General features: G+C 38.3%; 1 protein-coding gene across 4 annotated transcripts in view; it reads right to left on the bottom strand.

The window, feature by feature from the left end:
* Positions 1 to 2494: 2494 nt before the first annotated feature.
* The window catches only part of FRMD4B (FERM domain containing 4B), a 293677-nt gene continuing 269078 nt past the window's right edge, over positions 2495 to 27093 (bottom strand). For 3 of the 4 annotated variants that reach the window (XM_045529652.1, XM_045529648.1, XM_045529651.1), the window contains 12 exons: positions 24318 to 24394; positions 22929 to 23067; positions 22274 to 22415; positions 21487 to 21620; positions 21277 to 21396; positions 19921 to 20149; positions 17286 to 17342; positions 15688 to 15835; positions 13485 to 13604; positions 11797 to 12608; positions 8280 to 8412; positions 2495 to 4514 (listed from right to left, as the gene is read on the bottom strand). In XM_045529652.1, the coding sequence (XP_045385608.1) occupies positions 4394 to 4514; positions 8280 to 8412; positions 11797 to 12608; positions 13485 to 13604; positions 15688 to 15835; positions 17286 to 17342; positions 19921 to 20149; positions 21277 to 21396; positions 21487 to 21620; positions 22274 to 22415; positions 22929 to 23067; positions 24318 to 24394 (2232 nt within the window). In that variant the 3' untranslated portion in view covers positions 2495 to 4393. The remainder of the gene's footprint in view (positions 4515 to 8279; positions 8413 to 11796; positions 12609 to 13484; positions 13605 to 15687; positions 15836 to 17285; positions 17343 to 19920; positions 20150 to 21276; positions 21397 to 21486; positions 21621 to 22273; positions 22416 to 22928; positions 23068 to 24317; positions 24395 to 27093) is intronic. The other variant, XM_045529650.1, reaches the window with a different exon arrangement.

Here is a 27093-nt window from a genome sequence, read left to right as displayed (position 1 = left end):
TGAGATTAATCTCAGACTCTTTCCAAAGAGAATCAAGAGTAAAGCCTACAAATACATACATCTGACAGAACTGAATTCTGAGTGGGCTTCTCAAGGGCGCCGTAGAAAAAAGCATTTCATATTTCATATTATCGTATTGCCCCTGAACAATCCAAAATGGGAGAGGATCAATAGATATTTTCAGTGCTACTGATCAATATTTAGTTCATTATGGTTATCTGTGATTGTAACAAGTACATTCACTAATGTAAGACGTTTTATTGGCTAGAAAACAATTTAAGAAATGTACTGGGTCCACTGATGACCTCATCCAGCCATAAATAATTCAGCCTAGCAGGCAGGGCCCTAGGTAAGGGTTATCTTGATCTGTGGTTTGACTTAAAGCCTGACTCTGCTCTTCTGCCACTGGTAAATGAAAGAAAATTATGTCCGATAATTTTAAGAGGTGATAACATGAGCAAAGAGAGATGGGATTAGTGTGTATTCACTCAATTTTCATTCACCTATTAAAAAAATCTGAATTCTGTTTGCTACTTTTACTGCAGAGAAATTATTCCTAGAAAACATTCATTGAATGAGAAATTAGTAGTCTAGGATTTGCAGTTTGATAAGTCAGGATTTATTTCCTGCTTTTCTCCTCCTAGTGGCATGACTTTTGGTAAGTTACTTGACTTTTTAAATTCTCAGATTCTTTACCTGTAAAATGGACATTTTATAGCTCTGTCCACCTCATTGGGCTGTTGTGGGGATTAAATGAGCAAATGCATAGAAAGCAATTTTGCACACCAGACTGGCACATGCCAAACTAGAGTTCAACTCATTTGCCAACTCATTTTTGCAGTGGGACATACTTTTCTTTTTTCTACTTCAAAGTGGCACAAGAATGGGTTGGAAGGGAGGCAGAGTACTAAAAAAGACCTAGAGAAATCTAGAGGAGGGGATATGGAAAGAAAAACATACGAGATAACCAAACTTTGAGCTGAAAGATAAGAGTCACTTTATCTTCTGGGTTCTGTGTATGTGTCAAAAGATCTCTTTGGAAATGAACTGCATCTCCATGCTCTGTGAGATAACAGGGAACAACTAATGGCTTGCCTTGTTAACAAGCATGGCTGAAGCACCTCCTTTGCTATACCTCCAGGTCAACCAAAGGGGGTTCTGGAAACCTTGTTACTGGAACTTGGGCCAAGGTAAGTATAGAAATTTAGAATTAGTGTTTAGAAACATTCATTGCAACTTGACACAGTAGTTTTATGCCTGCTGAATCTAATAATAATTAGGAACATATATTTTCCTGTTATTTCAATTACCTAGTAATTTATTTTTCTGAATTAGCTTTCCCCTTAGTAATTCATTTTTATTTTACTTTATAAAATTACAATATAGGTCCACAATAGATTGGAATTTTCAAAACTGGTCTTTCACCATGGATAGTTTGAGAAGCACCATGGTAGAAAATAGTACAAACTTGCCTACTGCACTGAAGAAAGTTATTATTCCGATTCTGGAAGCTCTTTAAGGACTGACATTTGAGGGAACTCTTTAGTCTCAGCTTTTGTTCCTAAGAACAGGACAAATAGTTTAAAACAATTTTGGAATCTTTATTGCTTATGACATTTAAGCTTATATGAGTACAAGGAAGAATTTTGAAGAATTTTCTCAAATATAGAACAAATTATAAACATCAAGGAAGGTGAGGCAATTTCTAAAATCCACCTTGTAAAACACATCTTTATGAGGTAGATCAATATGTATTGATACAAAGCGAGACCCAACATATGTTAGGTAAAAAACAAAAAAAAAAAACCAAGTTATAAATTTGTACTTGTAATATGATGCTGGATTTTTAAAAAAATTAATATATAGAAAAAAATCCAAATTAATATGCAACAAATTAACATTGTTATGTCTGAGAGTGTTAGATTATGGGGCATGATTATGTTTTTATGTTATGTATTTATTTTGTGTTTGCATTTAAAATTTTTACCATAAGTATATGATACTTTGCAATAAGAAAGGAAGTTTGCACATTGAATACTTTGCCTTTGTCATTGTTTGCTTTTTAATAAACATACCAATGTGGCTGAGAGATATTTTTCAAAAGAGATGGGGGAAATCGGGGAGTAGGCTCACTGTGCTTCCATTTCTGTCTTCTTTTCCTATTTGGGAACCAAATTTTATTTGCCCTTTTAAGATATACTTGCAATTCTGAGCATATCGTTTCTTGAACGGGAAAAGGATATTTTTATGTAAGATACATGTATGGAAATATTAATATTAAGGTCTCTCTACATTTCGTTTCCCACTCCCCTCTCCCTATAGTACAGGATAAAAAGATGTCACGTGAAATATTTTCTTGAATGTGAAAGACCTGTTTGCCAGTCTGTGAAGCTAGGACAAATTACTTGTCACAAATAAATAACATTCCAAAGATTAGGAAACCTAAAAATTCTCATCAGTCATCCTCAGTGAGGCAGTAAACTACCGTATTTTATCAATTCTAAGATAACTTTATTGTAAGACACAGCATTATTTTTATGTATCATAAAGAAAGGGAAAAAAAAACCACTGCCAATTCAACTAGGACATGCCATCAATCAAAAGATGAACCCTGTTTTCAGATGTAAATATGAAAAAACGTACATCTTGGAATCAATAAGATACGGTAATACTACAAAAATCTGAAAACTTGCTCAACACGATTACTTGAAGTAGAGCACTTCAAACTGCTTTCACACGGGCCCTGAACATAAATGGAAGAATACGTAAACATTTTCAGTAGCACACCTTTTGTTTATTGACCTATGTAAAAAAATAATAGGTCTCAAAAAAGTCAGAACAGTAAAAGAATATGCAAAAGTGTATTTCTGTTTCTAGAAGGCTATACAAATATGCAAAAAGGAATAAGTTATTTTTTGTTTGTCTCTTTCCAAATTTTTTTCCCCAAACTTCATTTCTAGTGATACAAATGACTAAGGACCAGTTTAACAAATCATTTTTATGTATATATTACATGCTTTGGAATATAGATAGAAAATGTTCAAAAAAAGTTGTTCAGAAACTTCTCTATTCACAATATGAACAAGAAACCTGTATAAAAGAAGGGGAAAGGAGCACCTTTTATGGAATATTGAAGCAGAGTAAAGATGACAAAAAAGACGAATCTGGAATATGGAAATCATTTGTTCTAAAAAAATAAACAAACAAAACCCTACAATAAACCATAACTAATTAGTTCTTCCAAGAAAAGTATGAGGTAGTTTTAGCCTCATAATTAAATCTACTGCAGCTTGGAGTATTTTTTTTTTTTTTAATGCTAATCTTTTTTTTTTTTTGGTCACTTAGTGACTTAAAACTACTTGTGGAATCCAGATAGTAGTAATATGTTTAATTTTCTAATGTTCACCATTTTAAGGCACGCGATTCATCTAAAACAACGTGGCTTTGTTTGTTTTTTTTTTGTTGTTGTTCTTGCCTTGGGTCCTTTCTGTAACACCTTAAAATACTTTTTCAAACTCATGATCATAAAAACTTTCCATAATAAGTCTGCCACTTTAAATGACAGCCAAGTTGGAGAGCTACCAGCCTAAACAATAGCTCATCGTGTAATTAGTGGAGAAAGAAAAAATGAGCTCAAGGATATTGTACCTTAGAAAATTCTCCAAGCAGAGTTTGTCAATTACTCAGTGGGCTGCTTCATTTTCCCCAATCTGCTACCATAACGTTATATTACAGGATGCTACAGCAATAAGTCTTTCCCAAACCCATTTTATGGTGCTTATGAAAAACATCACTCTTTATAATATCCTAAAAACATTTACTCTCATTCAGAACTTCATGAAAAATCCAACTTCTCTTCAAGTAATTTTCCAATACTGTCAATTTTCAATTGTCCATGTCTGTGTAGAAATCACACGTTATTCTGTCAGCTCACAATTTCCAACTTTGTGACGGTGAGCAATGACTCAGGAGCTTCTGGCTTCCCTTCTCTCGTCATTCTGAATTGTGCTCTGAAATTTTCCCCTGTCCTTCTTGCCTATGGGACACCCTGAACGCACTTTCACGGTTTTGAGGTTTGCCTTCAACAACTTTTATTCCCTTGAAAAGTGCTTGCTATCGATAAAGACTTCACACTGAGCCCTCTCTTGGCAACGGTTCAACGTGTGGTCAGACCTTGCTGTTAGGTTAGCGTCTGGAGTTTGAAAGGCAAGTCCTCATTCAGGGGCTTTGTAGGGCTTAGTGCGTGATTCACATCCAGGGCGACCTAAGTCTTCTCTTCAACCTTTGATGCCTTTAGGTTTCTAAAGCCAACAGCCTTCTGGGAAGACGAATACATTTTGCAAGGCACACTAGTGTCAGAACGCAGTGCTTGGTCAAGAGGTCCAACTGCAGTTCAGACTAATGTTCCAGGCTTTGAATCTTCATGCCAATAGAGCCTCTGCTCACTACTCTCCAGGCTGTCTTCCAGTCGGTTTCCATCTGCACTGTCCAGTTGACTGATGTCTGAGTACTGTCTATTAAAGAAAACCAGAGAAGTTACTACTAGTGGTCATTTTTGTTCCTACAGCACTATGTTTAAAGACTACTACACTTAAAGAAGTTAGTAGGAAGCACTGTTAAGAAAAATTTCCAAAACTTAGAGATGAGGCGAATGATGACAGCATGTTCTTTTTGATGTCATACTGGAGCATTGTCTAAAAGGCCCATAAAAGGATTATTTAATTTCTCTAGGGAGATATATCTTTAACTTATGTTTACCAATGATTAGGACTCAGACTGTAGTAAGTTACATGTTAACTTACAGGTTTTTGTGTGGAAGAAATACAAATAACTTCTGTCTAGTCGAAAAGATTATGGTTATAGTTTTATTGCCCTGTAGGGCATTAACTTGTTTTATATCTAATTTAGTAATCTTATTTTAACATTCCTTCTTTCAATGTCTTGAGTTCTCTTTGAACCAGCTTTACTCTTCAGCTAGTTCTTTTATTAATTAAATAAATCTTTAACACATGCCTATTTTCTATTTGTTTGACAGTCATATTTTTAACTTTTTATTTTTAAATTTTTAATTTTTTCTTTACTTTTAAAAAAGTAGATTTTGACAGCCACATTTTAAGTATTCTTCAAATTAGGGGAATATACTAAAAGCCTTCCTCAGGGACAAAGGAATTATATTTAGCAGCAGGGGCACTTTGGGACATATTTTATACCCCTAGGGTTTGTGGGTCAAGTATAAATTGAGAGTGACCCAGGAAACAGCATAGCATTTAAAAATTATAAGCATATTTGGATGGTATATCCAAATGAAAGCATTCTACTATACTGACCATTCAGATAAGCAAAAGCACATTATTATAACAGTAGGTTAAAATAGGTTAGATAGTTAGTAGATTTCTTTTTTATTTTAAATGTCAAAGTCTTTTAGTAAAGGTGATTAAAAAAAAGTCTTTGGAAGAAGAAGAGCTTTGGAAATAAAGGTTTTTAGTGTTTTCATGTAACATTAAAATAAAATCAGATTTCACAACTCCACGCATCAGTCAGAGCAAGCAAAACTCCTGCTGTGGAAGGAGCAACACGCAGATTTCAGGGACTGTACTTACTACGGCTGGCTACACTTAGGAAAAGGGAATTTAAAACTGATCTCATTTCTGGAGACACAACCATTCTTGGGGACGGAAGCCCTTGGTTTTGCCTAGTGATAGGTAGAGTTAGACAGGGAAGAGGAAAGAGGATGGAAAACAGGAAGTGAAAGAAAAACGTTATTTGAAAATATAGTTTGCAGCAGTAGAGCTAAGAATTTGACTCTGTTATATACAAGGTAGCTTCAACATTTCTACTTTGGAAAGTTTATGCCAACGACAATTCTACCAAATCATATTGGGAAAAAAATTTATGTTGGTAAAAATCTGTATCTTTCTATAAAAATTTTAAGACCTGAATAGTCTGGAAAAAAGAATCTTTCAATAATATATACTTCATTAAAAAAAAAAAAACATGCATATACATGGCTAAGCATTTCAAATCTTTAACTTAAGAGGAAATTGAGTTTTCATCTTTACCTTGAAACCTAAGTTCTCTCTTATTTTAAAAATAATATTTTCATAAAAATAATTTATGCAATTTTGGAACAGATTTATAAACCTTTATGAATGAATGTTATTATACTTGCCTTGTTAATAGGTTAAGTTAAATTGATCAGACTGTATCATAACAAAAAAAATCCTAAATAAACAAATGGGTAGAAATAAGCACTTCCATTATCCCTGCACCTAGGAGAGTAAATTGACTTAAAAAAAAAATCACTTTTAAATTTAATCCATTAACACTACTTATTGGAATTTATCCTAAGGAAATAATCTGAAATTCAGACAAATTTTACACAAAGATGTTAACAGTAGCATTACTTACAAAAAAAAAAAAAAGAAAGAAAATCTAAAAACAACTCAATTGTTTAAAAAACAAGGAGCTATTAAGTATACTACATTTGAGTGGAATATCATATTGGTCATATAAAATGAGGTTTAAAGAGTTTTTTAAAAACATGGGAACATGGTTATATTATGTTAAGTTTAAAAAATGGGATGTAAAATTTCATATATAAGATGTAAAATTGTATATACAATGTCATTATGACTATGTTAAAAATGAATGTAGAAAAATGGGGAAAAAATGCCAAAATGTCGATAGCTGCTACTTCTGGATAGTGGAATTATGGCTAAATTACTTCCTACTTATTTATCCCTTTATTATTTTCCAAATTTTCCACCATGAGCTCACGTATGCGTACACATACACAAACACACAATAGGAATCTTTAAATAGCTTCTAATTTCCTGTGCATTATGCCCCTTCTGACATCAGACTCCTCTATCAGGCTATCTTGGGCTGCCTGAAATATAATAAATGGACAGACGTAAAAACAGATTTTTCTCTAAAAATGTTTAACACTTCCGGAGTCCAATGAAAGTGGTGTTAAGGATATTAGAACTTATGCATGAAATGTTTGATATCATTTCTGAGTCAACAAGAAAAGTAAAATTACACAAACATGAAAAATATTTGCAAGTATATTATTACAAAATGATTAGAACTGAATTGAAAAGGTTCAGCTCAAATTTGGGGCCTGTCATTTTGGTTCTTGCTCTTAACTGATTTTCAAGCATTATTTACAGAAGTCCAAGCTATCTGATGTCCTCTGAAGTATATTTTCAATAAAATTCTATTTTGAGCATACCCTTTGTTGAGTTGAGACAATTGGCTTAATATTTCAAGCCAAGAAAAACTCTTGCTGAATGTGGAGAAGAAAAATAAGGCTGTTGGGGTCGAATACCTCCAATTTGCTTGTGACACTAAATGCCTTAATAAAGAAACTGCTAACTTCTTAAATTCAACAGTGCAGAAACTTTTCTAACTTGTAGTCTGTATAAATCTTTTATGCCTGAAGCAATCTGACTTAAAGGAGTCAAAATTAAATTTTCTACAAAAAAAAAAAAAAAAAAAAAAAACAACAACCAGAAAATACTCTATCTACTTCTTGGCACCATGGGTGTGGATTTTATCTTGTGAGAAACTGATAGGGAGAAATGACCTCTTCAAACTTAACTCCTCATGTGTATAAAAAGAATTGAAAAAACATGTAATGCAGAGTTTGCAATTATTTTCTCTAACGTTTACAAAGAACTACTTTACAAATAGGACAGCTGGCTTCGTCTGTTGCTGCTTAGTGAACAGAGGGTCAGACACAGAAAGGCAGCAAATGTTTGAAATCCAGCCTACCAACTGTCTATGGGGAACCTCACTATAAACAACAGCCTTTTTGGGAGTAGAGGTATTTTTCCTGCAAGGTTCCAGAAAAGACTTTAACAGACAAATCAATAATATAGTTTCAAGCACTGCAAGGACAATAAAAAACCCCTTCAGACTCAGAATTGAATGTATAGACTCTAAGAACAGGGTCAAATTTGAATGAGCTATTAGGAGTCAGCAAACTTTTTCTTAAAGGGCCAGATATTTTTGGTTTTGTTGGCTTTAAGGTCTCTGTCGCAACTGCTCAGCTCTGCCCTCATAGTGCAAAAACAGCCATAGATAACATGTACATCCATGAGCATGGTTGTTTTCCAATAAAACTTTATTTGCCAAAACAGGTGGCAGCTGGATTTGGCCTGTCGGCTATAGTTTACCAACTCCTGAGTTAGATTATTCAATGTTCGTAAAGTAGGATCCCTAAATTCTTTTGAACAGGACCAGCCTCCTAGAATTTTCAAGCACTGTTTTCTCACCTGCTTGGAGAGGGCAAAGGATTATAGACGTTTCCATAGCAGCTGGTGTAGGAAGAATGTGCTGGGGTCTCGTATTCAGATAGCCCTATGGTTAACTGGGTCCTCCAGTTCCCGGAAGCATTTGTAGAAGACACTAGAAATAAAAATGAAAAGAGAGATAAAATTAGTGGAACTATTCAAAGTGAACATTGTTTAGGTCATTCAGAAGTGCATCATAATCAGCTGTTGTGCAGAATAGACGGGAAGACCCAGGGTTTGGAATCAACAGAGTTCCTATGCCAGTTTGGTGAATTACTGGCTGTGTGACCTACGATAAATAGTTTATCCTTTACAAGCCTCAGTTTCTTCATCTACAGAGTGGGGAATCATAACATAAATACATTCTGTACAGGTATAATACCAGATTAAATAAGATAATCATGAAAATCTTTAGCACTATGCCTGACACAGAGTGCACATTCAATAAATATTATTGTTGTTATTAATGGGAAAAAGGTTAATTAAAAGACAAATTTGTCAATTAAAAACTAATTTGAAAAACAACCCAACAGACAAGCCAAGAAAAAAATTCTCATATATGGAGAGAATCTTCCCGTTCAAGCTATGGTGTCTGAATACACAAGGCTTCAGCTGTAAAGCGAAGGTGATGAGCCTGGGTTTGTCAGTCGCCTTTGGAGGAAAAGCATTCGGTAAGGTGACTTGCTGAGACTTGACTATTCCTCAGCCAAAGGCAACACTGGCCACTAACAAGATCAAGGCTATCTTTTGCCTTAAGAAAAGATGTGGGGGGAGGAGTCGGCAGGGAGGGCTGGGGGGTGGTGTTAATTAGTACAGGAAAGAATTCAAGAAGAGGGGATTTAGTTTTTCAGAGGGACTGAACTGGAACAAGATCAGAGTATAATTTGGGAGCGAAGGCCAACGAACACCTCATCACTGGGCGTTTGCCGTCCTCGCTATAAAACCAGTCCTGCTCCGTGCCTGGGATGCACGAGGAAACCACAATGCCACGCTGGTCGTCCAAGACAACAAACCAGCCCTGCTCAGGGATCCTTCCTGCTCTGTGTTTCCTGTTCCTGGCTCCCGGCCTAATCCTCTTCTCTCTCACACCCACAAAGTACCTGTGATCGCTGTGGGACAAACACACTTCAGAATTGACCTGTGGCCCTGGATGCCATGAGGTTTGGACTAACAGCTGCAACACACTCATGTTCAGCCTCCAAGAAAGTTTCCTGACGCTAAGTCAGAGGCTCTGAGGCTTAGTGGTTAAGATGTCAGAGCTGGGATAAAAGCCCCCATGCCACGACTTGCTCGCTTGGGGGCTTGGGCAGGATCATTTAAACTCTCTAAGCCAGAGCTGCCTCAGCTGCAAAATCAGGATAGCAACGGTAAACAACAATAGCAACCACCATATAGAACCCCTACATATGTGAAATGGGGAAGTGCTGCGTGGCACACAGGAAGCTGCCAACAAATGGTGGCTGTCATTACTACTAAAACTGAGTCACCAAGAGAGCCCTCAGGTAGCGGCTGGAAGGGTCTCCCAAAACCCTTACTACTTTGGCAAATAATTAGAAATTTATCTCTCCAAGAGAATAATGCATGCCTGTTGTAAAACATTTCTGTAGCTATAAAATGGAGATTGGAATAAGGAACATTCCAGAAGGGAATTCTGGGAGCACTGATTCCATCCCTCTAATTCCCTTAAAAAAGCGATACTTCTTGGTCTGTGAGGACAAAGCCTGCTGGTGTCAGCAAAGCTCACACCACATCTGAAACAGGAAGTGAGAACTCAATTCTCACCTTTGCCCTTGACACTCAGCCAACAGCCAGGAATGTTGAGATTCCTGAGTTACACCTGCTTCTCCCTCTGCTCCAGCCCTGGGACCCTGATGACTGTCCACATGCATATCAGCCTCCTTATTTGGTTTTATCCTTGTAGTGCTCCGCCCAGGTCTGTAAAAGTTTCTCATGCAACACCCTGAACTTCAGCGGGGAGAAAGGCGTTCTCTAGGTCAGAGCCATGAATCACAAAAAATTACAGGAGCCTTTTCATATGCTAGATGTGGTAATAGATGTGACAACCCTAGTGGAAGTCCAAAGTCCTGCACAAATAGGAGAGAACTTGAACCCAAATAGAAATCTCCATGGAAACACCCTGTGTCAACAAGCTCATGAAACTTTTAATGGTACAGTTTTCACTGACTATTACACGATGACTCGGTAATCCCCATACTATGTCTCACTATGTCTCACTAAGATATCATGCTTATAAGGGAGGAGGCAAGCCTCATGACCTCAAGTTTGCTGGCAGTTCAAGAATTCATTCATTTCTTAGAGTTTTACGGTTGCTTAATTTTTATACATTCCTCTGGCTGGTGACCAGACTCTGAGCTCATCGTGGCCAGGAACTAGTTCAACACTGGGTCCTCAGCATCTTGGATGTATCTGCTCATTGGCTGAATAAATGACACCATAAGCAGACCCTCCCCTATGCCCCATTTCTCTGCTTAAAGTACTTAGCAACGCTGGGGCTATGCAGGAAGCCCTCCACAAATGTTAGTGTAGTTAGGGGCCAAAGTCAACATAAAGGATTTAAAGGAAATAGCTCCTCTAATCACAATTATCTTTGAAAATCTCTTAAGTCAACCATAAAGCGGAGTATATGTGAATGCTGAATTAAGATATGCAAATTCCTTGCAACAGTGCTCAATAAACGGCTGCTCCTATCAGAATTATTATAAGCCGTCGGCAGGTACTTGAGCATTCAAGACAGTCTTTAGATGATCAAATCTTCGTGGTGAACAGGGATGGATGTGTAACTGTAATGTTTTCTGCTTACCTGAAGGGTTTACTCCAGCCTTTTAAAATAACAAACCTCAACGACCTGAACACATATAAGAAATGTGACTGTCGCCAGGTGCAGTGGCTCATGCCTGTAATCCTAGCACTCTAGGAGGCCGAGGCGAGAGGATCGCTTGAGCTCAGAAGTTTGAGACTGTCCTGAGCAAGAGCAAAACCCGTCTCTACTAAAAATAGAAAAATTAGCCGGGCATAGTGGCGCACCCCTGTAGTCCCAGCTACTCAGGAGGCTGAGGCAGGAGGATTGCTTGAGCCCAGGAGTTTGAGGCTGCAGTAAGCTACGATGACACCACTGCACTCTACCCAGGGCAACAGAGTGAGACTCTGTCTTAAAAAGAAATGTGACTGTCCATGCAAGACCTAGGAAAGATAAAATATGTGAAAGCCCCTAATCCAGGCTAGCACACAGAGTATGTGCTCAATGAATGTCAGCTGGACGTGAATCTACAGTTTGCTTCATTAGATTCACGTGTACAGTGTCCTTTGGAGAGCTAGTGAGAACTGGTTTTAAGTTGGCGATTCTTATTGTGGGGTTCCACTGAACCGCTACCACTCTCACGACCAAGGGTACTGGTCCCATGATCCTTGCGGGGAGTGGTTTGGGGCGGGCACGATGTAAATGAAATCCAGGTGTTGCATGCTCCCTCAGTGTTCTTACCTGAAGAGTAGGAGGATGCGCGACTGCTTGGAGAACAGGGTACTTGCAGCCCGGCAAACCCCAGGCACCTCTGTGATCCTCTGTCCGAGTCGAAGCTGGTCTGTGGGCTGTGTCCCTGATCCTTTTGCCCAGAGGCCCGCTGGTACCAGCCACGCAGATGCTCAGCGACTAAGGCCTTGTGGATGTTTTTGGTGATGTGCTCAGATTTCGAGGCAGCCTTCCTCGGCAGCCGGAGAGTTGCATATGGGTTATGGGGCACCCGGTCGACCTCGTCTTCGTGAAAGGATCTGCTGTAGTCCCTCTGGCGGTCATACCCATAGTGGGCTGAGGCCCGGTAGGAAGGATTGACACTATACTGTCCCTCCGTGTCATTCTCATAGACATAGCCGCCACTGTAATAAAGCTCACACTCTGCGTACGGCGTGTACCCGGCAATATAGTAACTGGAAGAAGGTGGCTCCTGACTCTTCGTGTAGACGCCATTCCTCAAACTGTCCTTCTGGGCCAGGTTGGGCATGCTTCCTGAATTTGAAGTAGAAACGTTCTGTTTCTTTGACCTTCTCCGCCCCCTGGCACGAGTGTCCAGAGTCTGGGTGGTGTAATAAGGGCCGGTGACTGGTGTCACACAGTAATATTCTGTGCTCGACTGGCTCGTGTAGGAAGACCCGTCGTCGAGGATTTCGGTGCTGCTGCTTCTTTGGGATTTGGAGAGGGAGAAAAATGGCTTTTCGCTGTCCGTCTCAGAGAGCAGGTGCGACCGGGACTCGAGGCTCCCACTCCGCTGGCGGCAGTGCTGAGATGAAGATTCGGGTCTGAAAGAGAAGAAGAAGGAAAATTTATAAAAGCCAAGGAGACCCCAAAGGGGAGGAAAGAACACCACGCTGAGTGATTGAATAGCTCTCGAGTTGCAATAGGACTCCGCAGGTTTCCAAAGCTGACTGCGCAATAGAATCCAGCTGCTCACAGAGGCCATTGGTTCACACATAAGTTCATTACCAAAAGTCAAATGAGAAAAAAACCAGGTTCTATCAGTTTGCAGATTGTGCAAACCAATCCTTCCCTGAAGGTAGGGAAGATATAAACAGATGATGCACAGCCTGCATTCAAAGCCTGAAAAAAACCCTAACACGTCTTTGGAGGGTCTTCTCTTCCTATGGGATATTAGGATGTGTTAGACTAGGGTGGAGGTTGGAGGTATCTGGGTTGAGTCATGGCACTGCCTATTTCCAGCTGTATGAGCTCAGGCAAGATATTTAACCTCTCTAAATCTCTCTTCTTCTTTTGTAAAATGAAGACAAGACCAATATCTAATATCTACTTCATAACAGGCTTGTTGTGAAGCCTAAATAATATAGTACATATAAAACATTTAGCATAGCACTCAGTAAACACTTCAAAATGCTGCTGTTGTTATTCTCTTTATCCTCACCATTGAATAATGAATGGTAAGATGTGCTTGGGAAAGTTAAGGTAGCAAAAATCTAACATATACTCGAACAAATCAAGTACATTTTCTTTGCCAACATACTTTGAAATTTTAAGTTAGCAGAAAATGTAGAACCATAAAAGAGGGTCCTGTTGCAGAAAGTCACTTGAACTGATTTAAAAAACACAACAAAGCAAGACAAAACTTCAAAATAAATAACAACAGAGCCAAAGCCACGGCCACAGGAACGAAGCTGTCTTACTCCAAGTGGCTGCTGCTGTAGGCGTTTCGGGTAAGAACTGGCGTGGTGGGCATGCTCCGTCCTCCCTGCGGCCGCCTCTCCAGAGTTTTGTAAGGGCTGCTGTGTGTCGACAGCATTTCTCTGTGATGACAAAAAAAAGAATTCAGGAAATGATGAGTCTGCCAACATCTCTGGCAGACTTGTCATAAGCTGATATGAAATTTACTGGAAATGGAAGGAAAGAGAACACAGGGAGAGAGATGGCAAGGGTGTCTTTGTGCTTTAGTATCCTGGTACGTCCTAGATGAGTTTCAGGAGAAGCACATATGGTCTGACTTTTTGAGTCATAAACAGTAAGCATAAAATAAAAGGCTTTTTAAAAAGAGTATACCGATCACTTTACCCACTACTGGACTATAAAAAAAAAAAAATGCACTGAATGAAACAGAGGCGAGAGTGCCAAACCCTTTTTCTGTAAATGGTCTAATAGTAAATATTTTTTGGCTTACGGGCCAGACGGTCTCTGTAGTGACTATTCAGCTCTGCCCTGGTAGTGCAAAAGCAGCCATAGATAATACATAAGTGAATGGGCGTGGCTGTGTTCCAGTAAAACTTCACTTATGGATGCTGAAATTCCAATTCCATATAATTTCCACACATCGTAAAATAGTATTTCTTTTGAATTCTCCACCTCCAACTATTTAAAAATATAAAAACCACTCTTAGCTCTTGGGCCATACAAAGACAGGTGGCAGGAGGGATTTGGCCCATAGGCCATTCATTGTTTGCTGGCTCCAGACAATAGAGCAACATCCTTAAGTCACTTTGTTCACTTCCCAGCACAGTGAGAATGCAATTTGAGGTTAATTTTTTAAAATTAAAAATAGTCTTGGCCGGGTGCAGTGGCTCACGCCTGTAATCCTAGCAGTGCCTGTAGTCCCAGCCACTTGGGAGGCTCAGGCAGGAGGATTGCTTGAGCTCAGGAGTTTGAGGTTGCAGTGAGCTATGATGATGTCACTGCACTCTAGTCCAGGAGACAGAGAAAGACCCTGTCTCAAAAAAAAAAAAAAAAAAAAATCTTCATTAAATTTTTACTTGTTGTAAGAGCAAGTCAAGTTCAGTACAGAAAAGTTCAAAAATACAGATAAAAAGAAAAATTTAAATGTCCATAGTCTGATACCTCACAATACCCAGTCTGTTTTCATATATTTTTCCTGAGCATATATACTTACAAGTATATATACCTTTTAACAACAAAAAATGAAATCTTATATTCTCTTTTAAACTTCACTTTTTGTTTGAACATTCTTATTAGGCAAAGCAAATAGTTGGTAATCCCCTCTTGGGTCCTAATTTAAAAAAAAAAAATAGTATTGATCCATCCAGCCAAATTCTGGCAAGAAACCACTGGTCTGTCATCTTTCTTTTCTTTTTTTTTTTTTTTGAGACACTCTTCACTCTGTCACCCCAGTTAGAGTACAGCGGTGTCACCATTAATCACTGCAACCACCAACTCCTGGGCTCAAATGATCCTGAGGCCTCGTGCTCAGCCTCACAAATAGCTGAGTCTACAGGCATTTGCCACCAAGCCCGGTTAACTTTTTCTACTTTTAGTAGAGATGGGGTCTCGCTCTTACTCAGGCTGGTCTCGAACTCCTTCGCTCAAGCAATCCTCCTGCCTGGGCCTCCCAGAGTGCTAGGATTACAGGTGTGAGCCACTGTGCCCAGCCTAGTCTGTCATCTTTCTAAAACCTGGTCCCATTGCCCTGATAATATTTATCAGGACATGGAGGGAAAAATTGGATTATCTATTTTACAGATTATAAAATGAGTTTAAGTCCCATATCTACTTGCAGGATCACAAATCAGTCCTGTCACTTGGTTTGGCAGAGTGGTATCTAATGAGTTTCCTTAGCCCATGACTATGCAACTGAACTTTAGACACTGTATACAAATCCAGATGATAATTTATGTCCCTACAACTTAATGTAAATCAAATAGACTTTCAAAGCAAGGAAATAGCCAAGTGTGTTTTAAAAGACCTCTTAAAAACACTTGTACTTGCTGTCAACAACAAATATTTGGGTTACTTTCTATGCCTCAGTTTTACAAGATAATACCTTCTGAAAGGATAAATAAGAACATGCAAAAATGAATCAATCATTTTAGAGAAGAGATTTCCCAACTTCAAGGCATTAACCTTGCTGATAATACGACCTCTTACCTGGATTGCCTGGTATCCACAAACTGTTCATTGATGGATGACTTTCTGAAATGGATTCGCTCAATACCCAGAGACTTGGGGGGAAGAATTCTTGGAGAATGAGGCACTGAACTTGATCGCTGTCCAGTAAGAGTGAAGGTGTCATTAGCTATAATAAGTAAATGAACAAATGGAAAAATAAGTAGGTAAATAAATAAGTAAGTAAATACCTTGCTAACACCTCAACAAAGAAATTGGAAGACATGGTGTACAAAATGTTTTTCCAAAGATGATGTTTTTAGAAGTAAATACCTTTCAAGAAGTTAATATTTATATTTTATACACTAGAAAAAAGAAATTACTGAACACTCTTCTGGGGCCTGAACCCATTTTTGACAATTCAATAGGTGCTACTCCGAACAAGTAAATCAGTGGTCCTCAACCTTTTTTGCACCAGAGACTGGTTTCATGGAAGACAACTTTTCCACAGACTGGTGTTGGGGGTGGGTGGAGGCGGAGCTCAAGCGGTGATGCGAGGTTCTTAACAGGCCACGGACCATTATCGGTCCACAGCCTAGGGGTTGGGGACCACAGAAGTAAATCACTCAGGTGGAATGGGTGATAGCTACGGCTTTAAAAAAGTTGTATTAAAGAAAAATTCCAAGGACAAGAGGAAGTTGGCCTGGATCATTTTTGTTCACCTTTAGTTTCACAGTTCTTAGGCCTCTTTGGCCAAAGGCTCATCCTGTCCTTGAAAGTGAGAACACTGATTTATGCTGCATCATTAGAGACTTGCTATGTCCCCCACTGATATTTGCATTTTCAAAAAGGAATGGCAAGCATGACCAAACCTCAGCTCAAAGGATGAATTCTGAAATGGTAGAATTTCATGCACCATAAAACTTGGGGAAGATAAAGCAGTGGGGGGTTGGCTTCCTAGAATTCTTCAAATCGCAAATCACATCACATAATAGCCAACTCATCTCATTAAGTACAAAGGATTACGAGGAAATACTCTATCACTTGATATGAAACCCATTCCAGCACAACATGTATTGAATTAACACACATCATTACGATAGATATAATCTATGTCTATAAAATGATAAAATGACATGTAACCCAATTCCTAAAACCTGTCTTACTTCCTAAATAAAATGAAAAACTTCCATTTATCCAGAATACAGTGATAATCTAAGTGTACACCATAATTTCCTGGTTTTGGTATTAGACTCCAGATATATAAGATGTCAGCAGTGGGAAAAGCTTGGTGAAGGACTCTTTGTATTATTTATGTGACTATCCCTGAGTCTATAATTACTTAAAAATACAAAGTTAAAAAAAATTTAGAGAGCCTTAAAATCCTTACTGAGAGACTTATTTACTCATATTAGGGTATCCCGGTTCCCTGAAGTCATGTGATTTGTATGGTCCTGTTTTTAATGTTGAATTAGCCCAAGTAGATGTTAATCACATACCTGTTTTCCCAACTATTTTACATAAATATAAGTTATTCTATTCATCCCAAAAGAAAAACAAGTAGGTTGTATTTAACTAAAGAAATTAATATTTCACAATATCTAATATTTTTAAACCAAAAAAAGGGAAGAGCCACTTACGATCATCATAGGTAGTGGTGTCAGACAAAGAGCTACTCTCTGATGGGATTATGTCTTCTGTGAAGAAAAAAAGCTGCCTTTAGTATTAATATAATTGTGCATTTACACAATTAGAGTGAGTTTAAAGAAGCAGTTTTCAATAGGGTGCATTTTATTTCCATTTAGATAAATGTAACTAATTACAGTGCATTAAGAACAATTAACTATCATAAGAATTGACTCATGTACCACTGAATATCAGAACATCTTACATATTGTACGAATATTATACTGGATTATTTCTTAGAACAGACTTCAAGGGAGTTCTAGTTTTAAACTAGTTTTCAGTGTTTCCTCTACACTGGAAGAAAACTTTACCCTATACATTTAGTGCTTACAACTGACATACTGTAAAAAATTTATGATTTCTTATCATAAATGCTAAATGTTATGTAAATCTACCTCATATGTGAACCCTCATTTGAGAGTCCAATGTTAGTACAACTTATATTTTTTGACACCTTCCTGAAGAAAAGAGCCTTTTCTTAACACTTTTTGGTACATGAGCTTTTCAATTAGACCAGGGTTTCTCAATAGTGGCACTAGTGACATTTTGGACTGGGGGAGAATTCTTTGTCCTGGGGGCTGTCCTGTGCATTATATGACTTCCAGCCTTCAGCTACCGCCTGTCAGCAGCACCCCGCCTCTCAGTTTTGACAACCAAAAATGTTCTCAGACATTGCCAAAGGTTTTCCAGAGAGGCAAAATTGCCCCTGGTTGAGAACCACTGAGTTAGATAGACCTGGGTTTAAATCTTGGTTTTGCCATTTTTTGGCTGTGAGACGTTGGGCAAATTACCCAACCCCTCTTAGAAGCATCACTTGGCTCAACTCTAAAAGGTGGATAACAATAGTACCTGTGGCATAGTGCTCAGGTGAGGCCTTAGAATAATGGATGTGAAGCCCTTAACCCAACTCCTGGCACATGGCAGTAAATGCTAGCTATACTTATGACTTTTGTTATCTGTGCACAGTGTTCTGGTTGCAAATGACCATAATGCTCTGAGTATTGCTGGTGCCCATCAACTGTTAAATAATGCATTTAGTAAAAAGGGACACTTCAAATGTGCTGATCTGCTTTGGCAAATCATTCCATACTCAGTGTTGAGTGTTTTGGCACTAGCTTCTAGGCAAATACAACACCTCAATGTAAGCTTCAAAGCCATCACGAAGGGAATCTCTCCATCCAATCTCAAATATTAATCTTTATCAGGTTCAAGAGGACTATCTCTTAATTAGACACATAGTGGAGCTTGAAGGCAAGGTGCCAGTATAGTCAGCTGTCAGGCACACTTAAAAAAAAAAATCTATCTAATATATTCTCAACCACTGGCACCATCTGCTGCCCACATGTCAGTTACTGTAACAGAGAACATTTGAATTTTGTACAGTTTGCGGATGAATGGGCCATAACAAACGGCCATGAAGTTAAGTGCAATGCTAATCACCCATCTCCGTAGGTCCAGAATGTAACGAATGCCAAGGCCAACTGGATTTCACATTCAGAGTCAAAGCCACCCTGTGTTCTCCAGCTGTAGCTGACTAACACTTGTGTTGATGTCTATATATTCACCTTCCAAAAGCCCTATCTCTGCTTTATGAATCATATGCCCTATAGCCACATATACTCTAAATCCAGGTACCATATTTCATCAAATCTAAGATGCAATAATTATTTTATGGATCAGTAAAAAGAAAAGTACTGCCAATTATGATTCTAACACACCAGCTAATATAAGAACTATTCCAATTTCATAGATGTTAAAATATGAAGAAAAAAAGTCTGGGAATCAAAGAAATACAATTCTATTTTAATCAATGATCAAGGCTGAAAATGGTGCTAATAAATATGTAAGGCCTATTGGACTTGAAATCTACCTGAGATTTCTTGATGTACTTTTTCCCTGAATATGAAAGTCATAGATAGGTACATCATGTTGAGAATTTGGAAAATATAGAAGAGTATTAAGAAGAAAATTAAATTACTTGAAATTTCACAACTACTAGTATTTTGAAATATTTCTCGACCAGACTTTGTGTGTGCATATTTATACAAAGTTGGGATCACATTGTGGTTACAATTTTATGTCCTGCCTTTCTGCGTTTCATGACCATTTGCCCATATCTTTAAATAGCCTCCATAAATAACAGTATCAGAAGAGTTCTTCTCTATCCATGTATGTATGGTGAGGCCCTTAAGAAAATGCATGGTTTGTTGCTTTAAAAACCTTTCAGAAACTGCTGGGTAAGGCCCAGCTCTCTTAATACTCTATGTTGTCAAAAGCATTTCTTATAATGACATCAGCCCAGTTAAAGGTGAATCTGTCTTATAATGAACCAATATTGCTTTGAAAGATCTTTCATCCTGAAAATGAAAGTGAGGTAATAAGTACAATATTACAATAGTGAAATGCCTCTGGAAATCAAGTTTACATACTTGTAAGACTGAAATTCCAAACAATTTTTATCCTAAGAAGCTTACTTTTGATCCTGTTCTTTTTTATCTCTCTCATCACATTAACTGGTTTGGAAATGCTACCTACCATCAAGAATATTGATATGGGACTCAAAAAAAAAAAACCTTAATTATTACTAACCTGGTAAAATAACTGTTGCTTTCTGGCTGGGTTTCTTTCCACATCTAATTCGGTATTCATTTATTGAATTTTCAATCTCCTGAAGCTTTTTCACCGCATCTGTGTAATCTTGCTTTCTTTTTTTCTTCACGGTTTTACAAAGGTCTGGCTCATTGGCAAGTTTCTTTGCAGCTTCAACCAGCTTTTGCTGTATTAGGAAATTACTCTCCAGTTCTTGTAAAGCAGGATCCTGCATTTACACAATGATACTGTTTTACTTTTATGGACACATACAATCACTCTCACAGGCATTGGATAAAAACATTTCTTGTGCATTCTTGAATCAGATGTTCTTTGAGAACAAAAATCTTTCCAAGTTTTACTGCACAGACATCTCCCAACACTTTCCCTCACCCATCTTAATGTGAACTTCTCATTAGTACAAACCTCTTCCCTTTTCAAGGAAGGGAATAGCCTCTCATTAATTGAGTTGGTTGGGTAAAGATTCTAGTTTTCAAGAAGAGGTTCTTAACCCAAGACTCACATAATACAGAATGTTATATTCATATGCATAGCTTTAGAGACAGATCGATTTGGGTTTGATACCTTTTTCTTGTGGGTCTTGGTTGCATGACCCTGGATATACAGCTCAATTTTTTATTTAATGTTTTGGGTTTTTTTATTTGTAAAATGAAGATAACACCTACCTTGTAAAAGTATGCTGATGATTAAATGAGATAATGGATATGCATTGCTTAGCTCAGAGCTGGGTACACAGTGAACACTTAATAAATAACACAGCTTTCCAAAGATGGAAATAAGTTATTATTTTCTAAAGCTAAGATGGTTGCATTTCTACAGGAAACATGGATATGGTCATATTGGATGATGACACGCAAATGAAAACGTACATTCTATATTGGCTAACAAATCTTTTAACTTGATTATAGCTGAATGCTGTCCATGTATTATCTCATTTAACACTCACTGCATCAATCATTACCCCCATTTTACAGATGAGGAAACTGAGACCTGAGAAATGAGACTTTAGGGAGGTTAATGTATTTGGAAAGGCTATTTAGTTTTAAGTGAAAGAGTCTAATGCTAAAGTTCTTCATTCTTATAATACTGTCTCTCTCAATTTTAAATGTTTGGGGCTCATTTAATGCTATGATTTGGGGAGTAAGACAGCGAGAAATAACTCAATTTTGATTGCAGTGTACATGAAAGAAAGAATTCAATTTGGTCTACGTTATTAAACTGGTGAGATAAAAACATACATCAGTGACTCAAAAACCAAAGGAACAAGTCCACTACACTAACAGACAGCTTTTCTGTTTCATTGTTAATAGAAAGGCTCAGAGCTGGCATTCATACCTCTTCACTGGGCAGCAAGTTGTCATCTAATTTGAACGCAGTACCTACACGTCTTCTGACCTGAGGAGGCTTCTCGCCTATGTTCAGTGGATACTCCTTTGGCATTTTGCCCGTGAGCTCCTGTAAGAGAGGACAGAGTCAGGAGTGGATAATTGACACTGGCCAGAGTTGTTAAACACAGTCTGATGAACCCCAAAAAGCAGAACTCACAGCCTCCCGCAAACAGATCTTCTTAAGCTCCTCGAATTTTTTCAGGAGTTTTTCTTGCAACAGTTTTTCCTTCTTCTTTAGTTCAAGGATTTTCTCTCTCTTTTGCTCCTCGCTAACTTCTGAGTCTTGAGAACCTGGAGGAATGGGGGAAGGGCAGGGAAGGTTTATACAAGGCACGTTTCCTTCCTTTCTAAAGGACAAAGGATTTCTAAGCCAAACCTGCTTTTAAGTGGTAGCTTATTTCTTTTCTCCTTGTTTCTGAACATAATAAAAGGAAACCGGAGAGCACTGTCTCATGCTTCTGGGCACCAAACAGAGCCTGGTAATAAAATGTGTCCTTTGCATTTTGGCTCCGTCATTTTGGGGGTGAGGATAAAATGCTTAATGTTCCATACACACCCAAGGAAAAATTTCATTTCGTAATCATGTTTGTATAGCATTTATTATTACATAGAGAATTCGATAATTATCTGTATCAAAAAATAAATATTGGGAGAAGCTGATAGAATTTATGGGAGAAAAATGTCCTTTCAACACATCACTAGGTACTTACTATCTTTGCATCTAGTGTTACTTATACAATGTATTTATAATTTAACTTTCTTTATACTTTCTGAAATTAGTTTTAAAATCTTATTCTAAACCATTGCACATGTAGACTTTGATATACTTATTTATTGCAAAATGTGTGAAAAGATGCATTTAAAAGTGACTTATGACACACACATCCCCCAAACATTGAATAAAATAAAGATGGCTTGCACTTTCTCTAATCCCCAGATGTTACCTGAAGAGATTAAACTGCCATTGCTTGCCATGATGAACTGACTTTTTGCCTCCAGTGTCACCAGTTTGGAGACCCTTTGTGTTCCTGTCTCCGTCAAATCCATTGCAATATCGTCTAAACTCCTGGCTGAAGGGATTTTTGCCTAAGAGGTACACAACATTGAAACAGAAATAACTCAATTAAACATATTTCAAATTAATAAAACAAATCACCGTACAATAAAAATGTCACCAGAGGACAATTTAGAATTCTCATACCTATTTTTTCTTTTTGTTTTAGAATTTTTATATATTAAGGTGACACTATTCAGAGAGTAATATAAGTCTTCAGCTTTGTAGCTAAAATGTTTTAATAACTACACATGATTCCCTCTCATTGTATGGTTCAGTCACTAAGTTTAAAATGTCATAACATCACCAATGTACGCATACATGCATACCAAAAATCGGTCAAATCTTACAACTGTTAAATCAGCTTATATATTGCTCATCTTTAAATGTATGAAAAACTAGAACAGTTGTAAGTTTAAAAAAAAAAAAGCCTCAAAGAATACAAATGCACAAGCTTGCATCTTTTCTAAAAAAGCTTATCTTCTGAATAGAAAGCAAAATGAGGACTGGAGTTTGTCCCTACAGAAATGCTGCTAGTTACTTACTTTGCTTTGCTTCCGATCCAAGTAAAACTGATGCTGACTAATGGCCATTACCCAGATGGACTTGATGAGAGAAGAGTTTGCATACCATGTTTGCACGAAGAGGCCGCTTTGCCCAAAGGTTCTTCTTGATACAGAAATCCTGAAAGATTAAGGAAAGCACTCACATTATTCCCCTCGGGCCAAGCACTACGCAAAATGTACCCTGTGAGCAGTGTTGTGACAAAGTATCCTTCTCTTACCTGTCTTTCTGCTGCATAAACTCTCATGCTAATGCGGGCCAAGTTTCTGATTTTCTCCTTTTACAACAAAACTAATCAGACCTAAGCCAGCTTTCTGTATAAGCTAGCACGTTTAAATCCACGTAAGCACACACTGAAAAGCTGATAAGGAATCAAAGTGGAGCCTGTACAAAAACATTTAGTTAGAAACTGTAAGGATGTGTGACCATCACAAGTGGTAAGGAATAAGTGTGATAATATTTTAAAGACATAGCAACCAAGACCTGTGGGATCAACACCTACCTCAAGGTGACAAGAATATCTCAGATCTAGATAGACTTGGCCAGCTCTGGCGTTATCTGAAGACGCACATAATGATACTGGCCGAAATATGCAAGTTCAAAACTGGTTCATAGTGCTCTTTGTGCACCAGATGAAAAGAGGAAGGGGTTGGGGGGCGCAAAGAGACTGTGAGAATGTGAGGGTGTGTGTGTGTGTGTGTGTGTGTGATTACTAATGTTCTTTGTAGGAATCTGGCTTATCACTTCAGGTCATCTTTTTGTCACAGCTGTTTCCTCCCATCCCTCTGACCTCCAAACACCTCTAAACGTTCATCTTGGGACTGATTAAAAATTTCTCTTAAAAGCTTAGAGAACCTATATCCTGACTTCAATTCATGTTGATAACGTGGCGATGTTTTTTTTTTTTAATAACCAGGAATACCAAAATGAAAAATGAAAAAAGGATCTCAATAGACATTTCTCGAATAAAGATATACAGATGGCCAATAAGACCATGAAAAGATGCTCTGTGTCACTAGTCATAAAGGAAATGCAAATCAAAGCCACAAGAAGATACCACTTCACACCCACTAGGATGTCTGTAAGACACATACAAAACTAAAAATAACAAGTGTGAGCGAGGATGCGGAGAAATCGGAACCACAAACACCGCTGGTGGGAGGTGAAACGGTGCAGCACTTTGGAGAACAGCCTGGCAGTTCCTCAAAGGGTTAAAGACAAAGTTACCATCTGACCCAGCAGTTCTGCTCCTAGGTATATACCCAGGAGAAATGCAAACATATGTTCATACAGAAACTTGTACACAAATGTGTGTAGCAGCATTATTCATGCAGTGACAGATCATATAGAGAAAAGTCCGTGGTCCTCACCTTCGTGGATCGTGAACTTCAACAGCAAATTTTTTCTCACGGAAATATAAGTTCTCCAGCTGTTTCCATTGGAATAACTAAAAAATTAAGAAAACAGAAAAGCCACACAGCTTTGATTATTTTTGATTTTCACTAAGTCTATAAATCAGCTTAATAATCAAATGACTATAAGTTCCCAAGAAGGTACACTGATAAAATTAAGCATAAATATGTGACTCAGTCTTTTTACAAATCAGCTACGACCTGAAACCATTTTATTCCTTCCTCTGACAGTAGTCTTTACTTATAAACTGCACCTTATCAATAAATCTTCCTTGAACAATAAAACCAAGCATCTGTGGAGGAACATGTATACTATTTTTCCTCTGACTCAACCACATCATAAGGAAATCTGCATAGATTCCAGTAAGCACACACAGCCTTCTACTCAAAGATGTTTTCAGATTGAAATGGAAAGATGTTCAAAGGCATGTTTCAATAAGACCAGAGATGGAATTTCAAAAGAATGCAAAGTGAAAGTAAAACGGAACCCCCATGTGGGGGTGGGGGTGATTCTCCAACATACCAGTTTCCCACCTATGAGAGGGTTCCCTAAATGCCACAAAACCTCGCACCAGGAATCGGGGGTCCAGGTGGGGGTGAAAGGGGACTGCTGGAGCTTCCTCTTGGTTTCTGAGCTAGAACCTCCAGGTTTTGAACATAGATCCCAATCTCTATACACTCACTGCTAATTTTCAAGTGCTGAACTCAGTGTTACTTGGCGGTTGGTGGGGAGAAACAGACTTTACTAGCACTGTGCATTTGAAAGCCAAACAATTTGATAAAAAGCAGCTCATTCACAGACCTGAGTATGCCTTGCTGTGTTTTCTGGGCTCCTCCCCAGCCCCTTATAGTAGACCCTGTACTAGCCTGAGCCTTAGCTTGTGCTGTCAACTTGGACTTCATGGTCTAATTCCTCTTCTCTGTCCCTAGTCTTGATTAGGGAAATAACAGCGCAGCGATTTCATTCCATTATCAGACTCTGGCTGGGTTTTTAAAGTATTTTCACAGAAATCTTAAAAGAGCATTTTTAATTGTCTAAATAATAAGCACTTCTCTGCAATGCCCTATCAGCAAAACCATTTCCTGAAGTACGGGAACCAAGACTGCTCACAAACACGTAAACCTCATGTAAAGGAACAAAATGAGCTGAGGTCCCTGCGCATACGCAGCCATGGGACAAATGTGTTCAGACTGGATCCCCAATCCCCAACAGAGTAAAACAAACCAGCACACACTAAGAACGCAGCCTTCGTGGTCTGCACACACAGTTGCCTGTAACTACAACACTCACCCAGGTTCAAAGAGGAATTAATAAAAGTAGAAAGCTACATACCGATCTCTTAAAATGTCCATCAACTTGAGGTTTTCATTTCTTTAAATCCAGAGGTTCCAAAAATGGGACAGAAACCTGGGGGGAAACCTCAGGGTTCTTCCTACCTCCCCTCTCCCAGACAGCAGCTCCGGTGTGTTCTGAACCGAGTTTCATAAGACACTTAGGTGTAACTCAATTTCACAAACCAAGCCTCCCACGGCTGACACACTACTGACATCAGCAACTCCGCTGAGCGACACCTCCCCGATTCCACTCTTTCCTCCCATCGGGGAGAGGAGGGCAAAGTTCTCAGCCGATTTTCCCAGAAGAGAGACCTTTCTAAAATGAGGGCCAGTTTGGATTTGGCTGATACTTCCTGGGAAGTAAGTTGCTTTGAACCCAGGGAAGAATTTCACCGGAGGCTGTTTTAGGAAGACATTTCTACCAAGGTTTACTCACCCTGGACATGAACAGGTTCTACAGGAAGGGTTACAATGCAGCTCAGCTGTGTTTTCCTTTGCGTCCATTCCCACACACATAAAAACCGGGCTGGACTTGAAACATGATCTCTGAAAGCCACCACCTCCCCCTCTTATCACTTACAAATGTGAAACCCTAGCGCTTTGGACTCCATTCAGCATGGCCCAGCACTGAGAGCAAACATGCTCCCTGCAAGCAAAAATCCCACTTAAAAGGTGAACGGCTTCAGCTTAGAGAATTTGAAATAATTAGATGGTAGCTAGGTTTGCAAAAGAAGTTATGGGAACGAGACTGGATTTTTAAGTCTGAAAAGCAGCACCATCCATTTCCCCACCTGAAATCTCAAAAGTTTGTACAAAATGTGATTTCAAATATGTGCCCGTAATATTATAAAAGTGGATTGGAATGCCACAAACTTAGTTCCTAACAGTGGTTGCTTCTGGGGTCGGATGGTACGAGGGTAAGGGGTACAGAAGCTTCCACATCACTAGTAATGTTTTCTCTTAACAATAAAAATAAGATGAAGTAAATATCACAAAATATTAGCAACATCAATTTGAGTGGTTTTGCAGGTGTTGTCATACTCTTGGTACTCTTCTGTATTTCTCAAAATTAAAGTTTATATAAAATGAATATAAGTTGGCCTATTTTATACAATAGTGAGATGTTCACCTTCCAACCAGTTGGGAGATCCTTATTTTAGACATTTCATATTATTAATATTATCATCGTGATTCTTATAAAGTTTGACATTGCTAGGAAAATACTTCTAATTCTAGTGGCACTTGATCTAGCTGGCAGCTGGATGTAAGCTAGTTTTTCTTTTGAAATTTCTGAAATCGTTCTTCTATTGTGCTTTTTATTTGTGTGTGTTTGATCTCAGAGGGCCACTAGGAAGCTCTGCAAGTGGCAACGGAGCTGAGGTGAATTCATTTACTGGAA

This window comes from Lemur catta, chromosome 18 (assembly GCF_020740605.2).
Source record: "Lemur catta isolate mLemCat1 chromosome 18, mLemCat1.pri, whole genome shotgun sequence".
Classification (NCBI taxonomy): domain Eukaryota; kingdom Metazoa; phylum Chordata; class Mammalia; order Primates; family Lemuridae; genus Lemur; species Lemur catta.
Note: the sequence above shows the minus strand (reverse complement) of the source record. Positions and strands in the feature narration are given on the sequence as shown.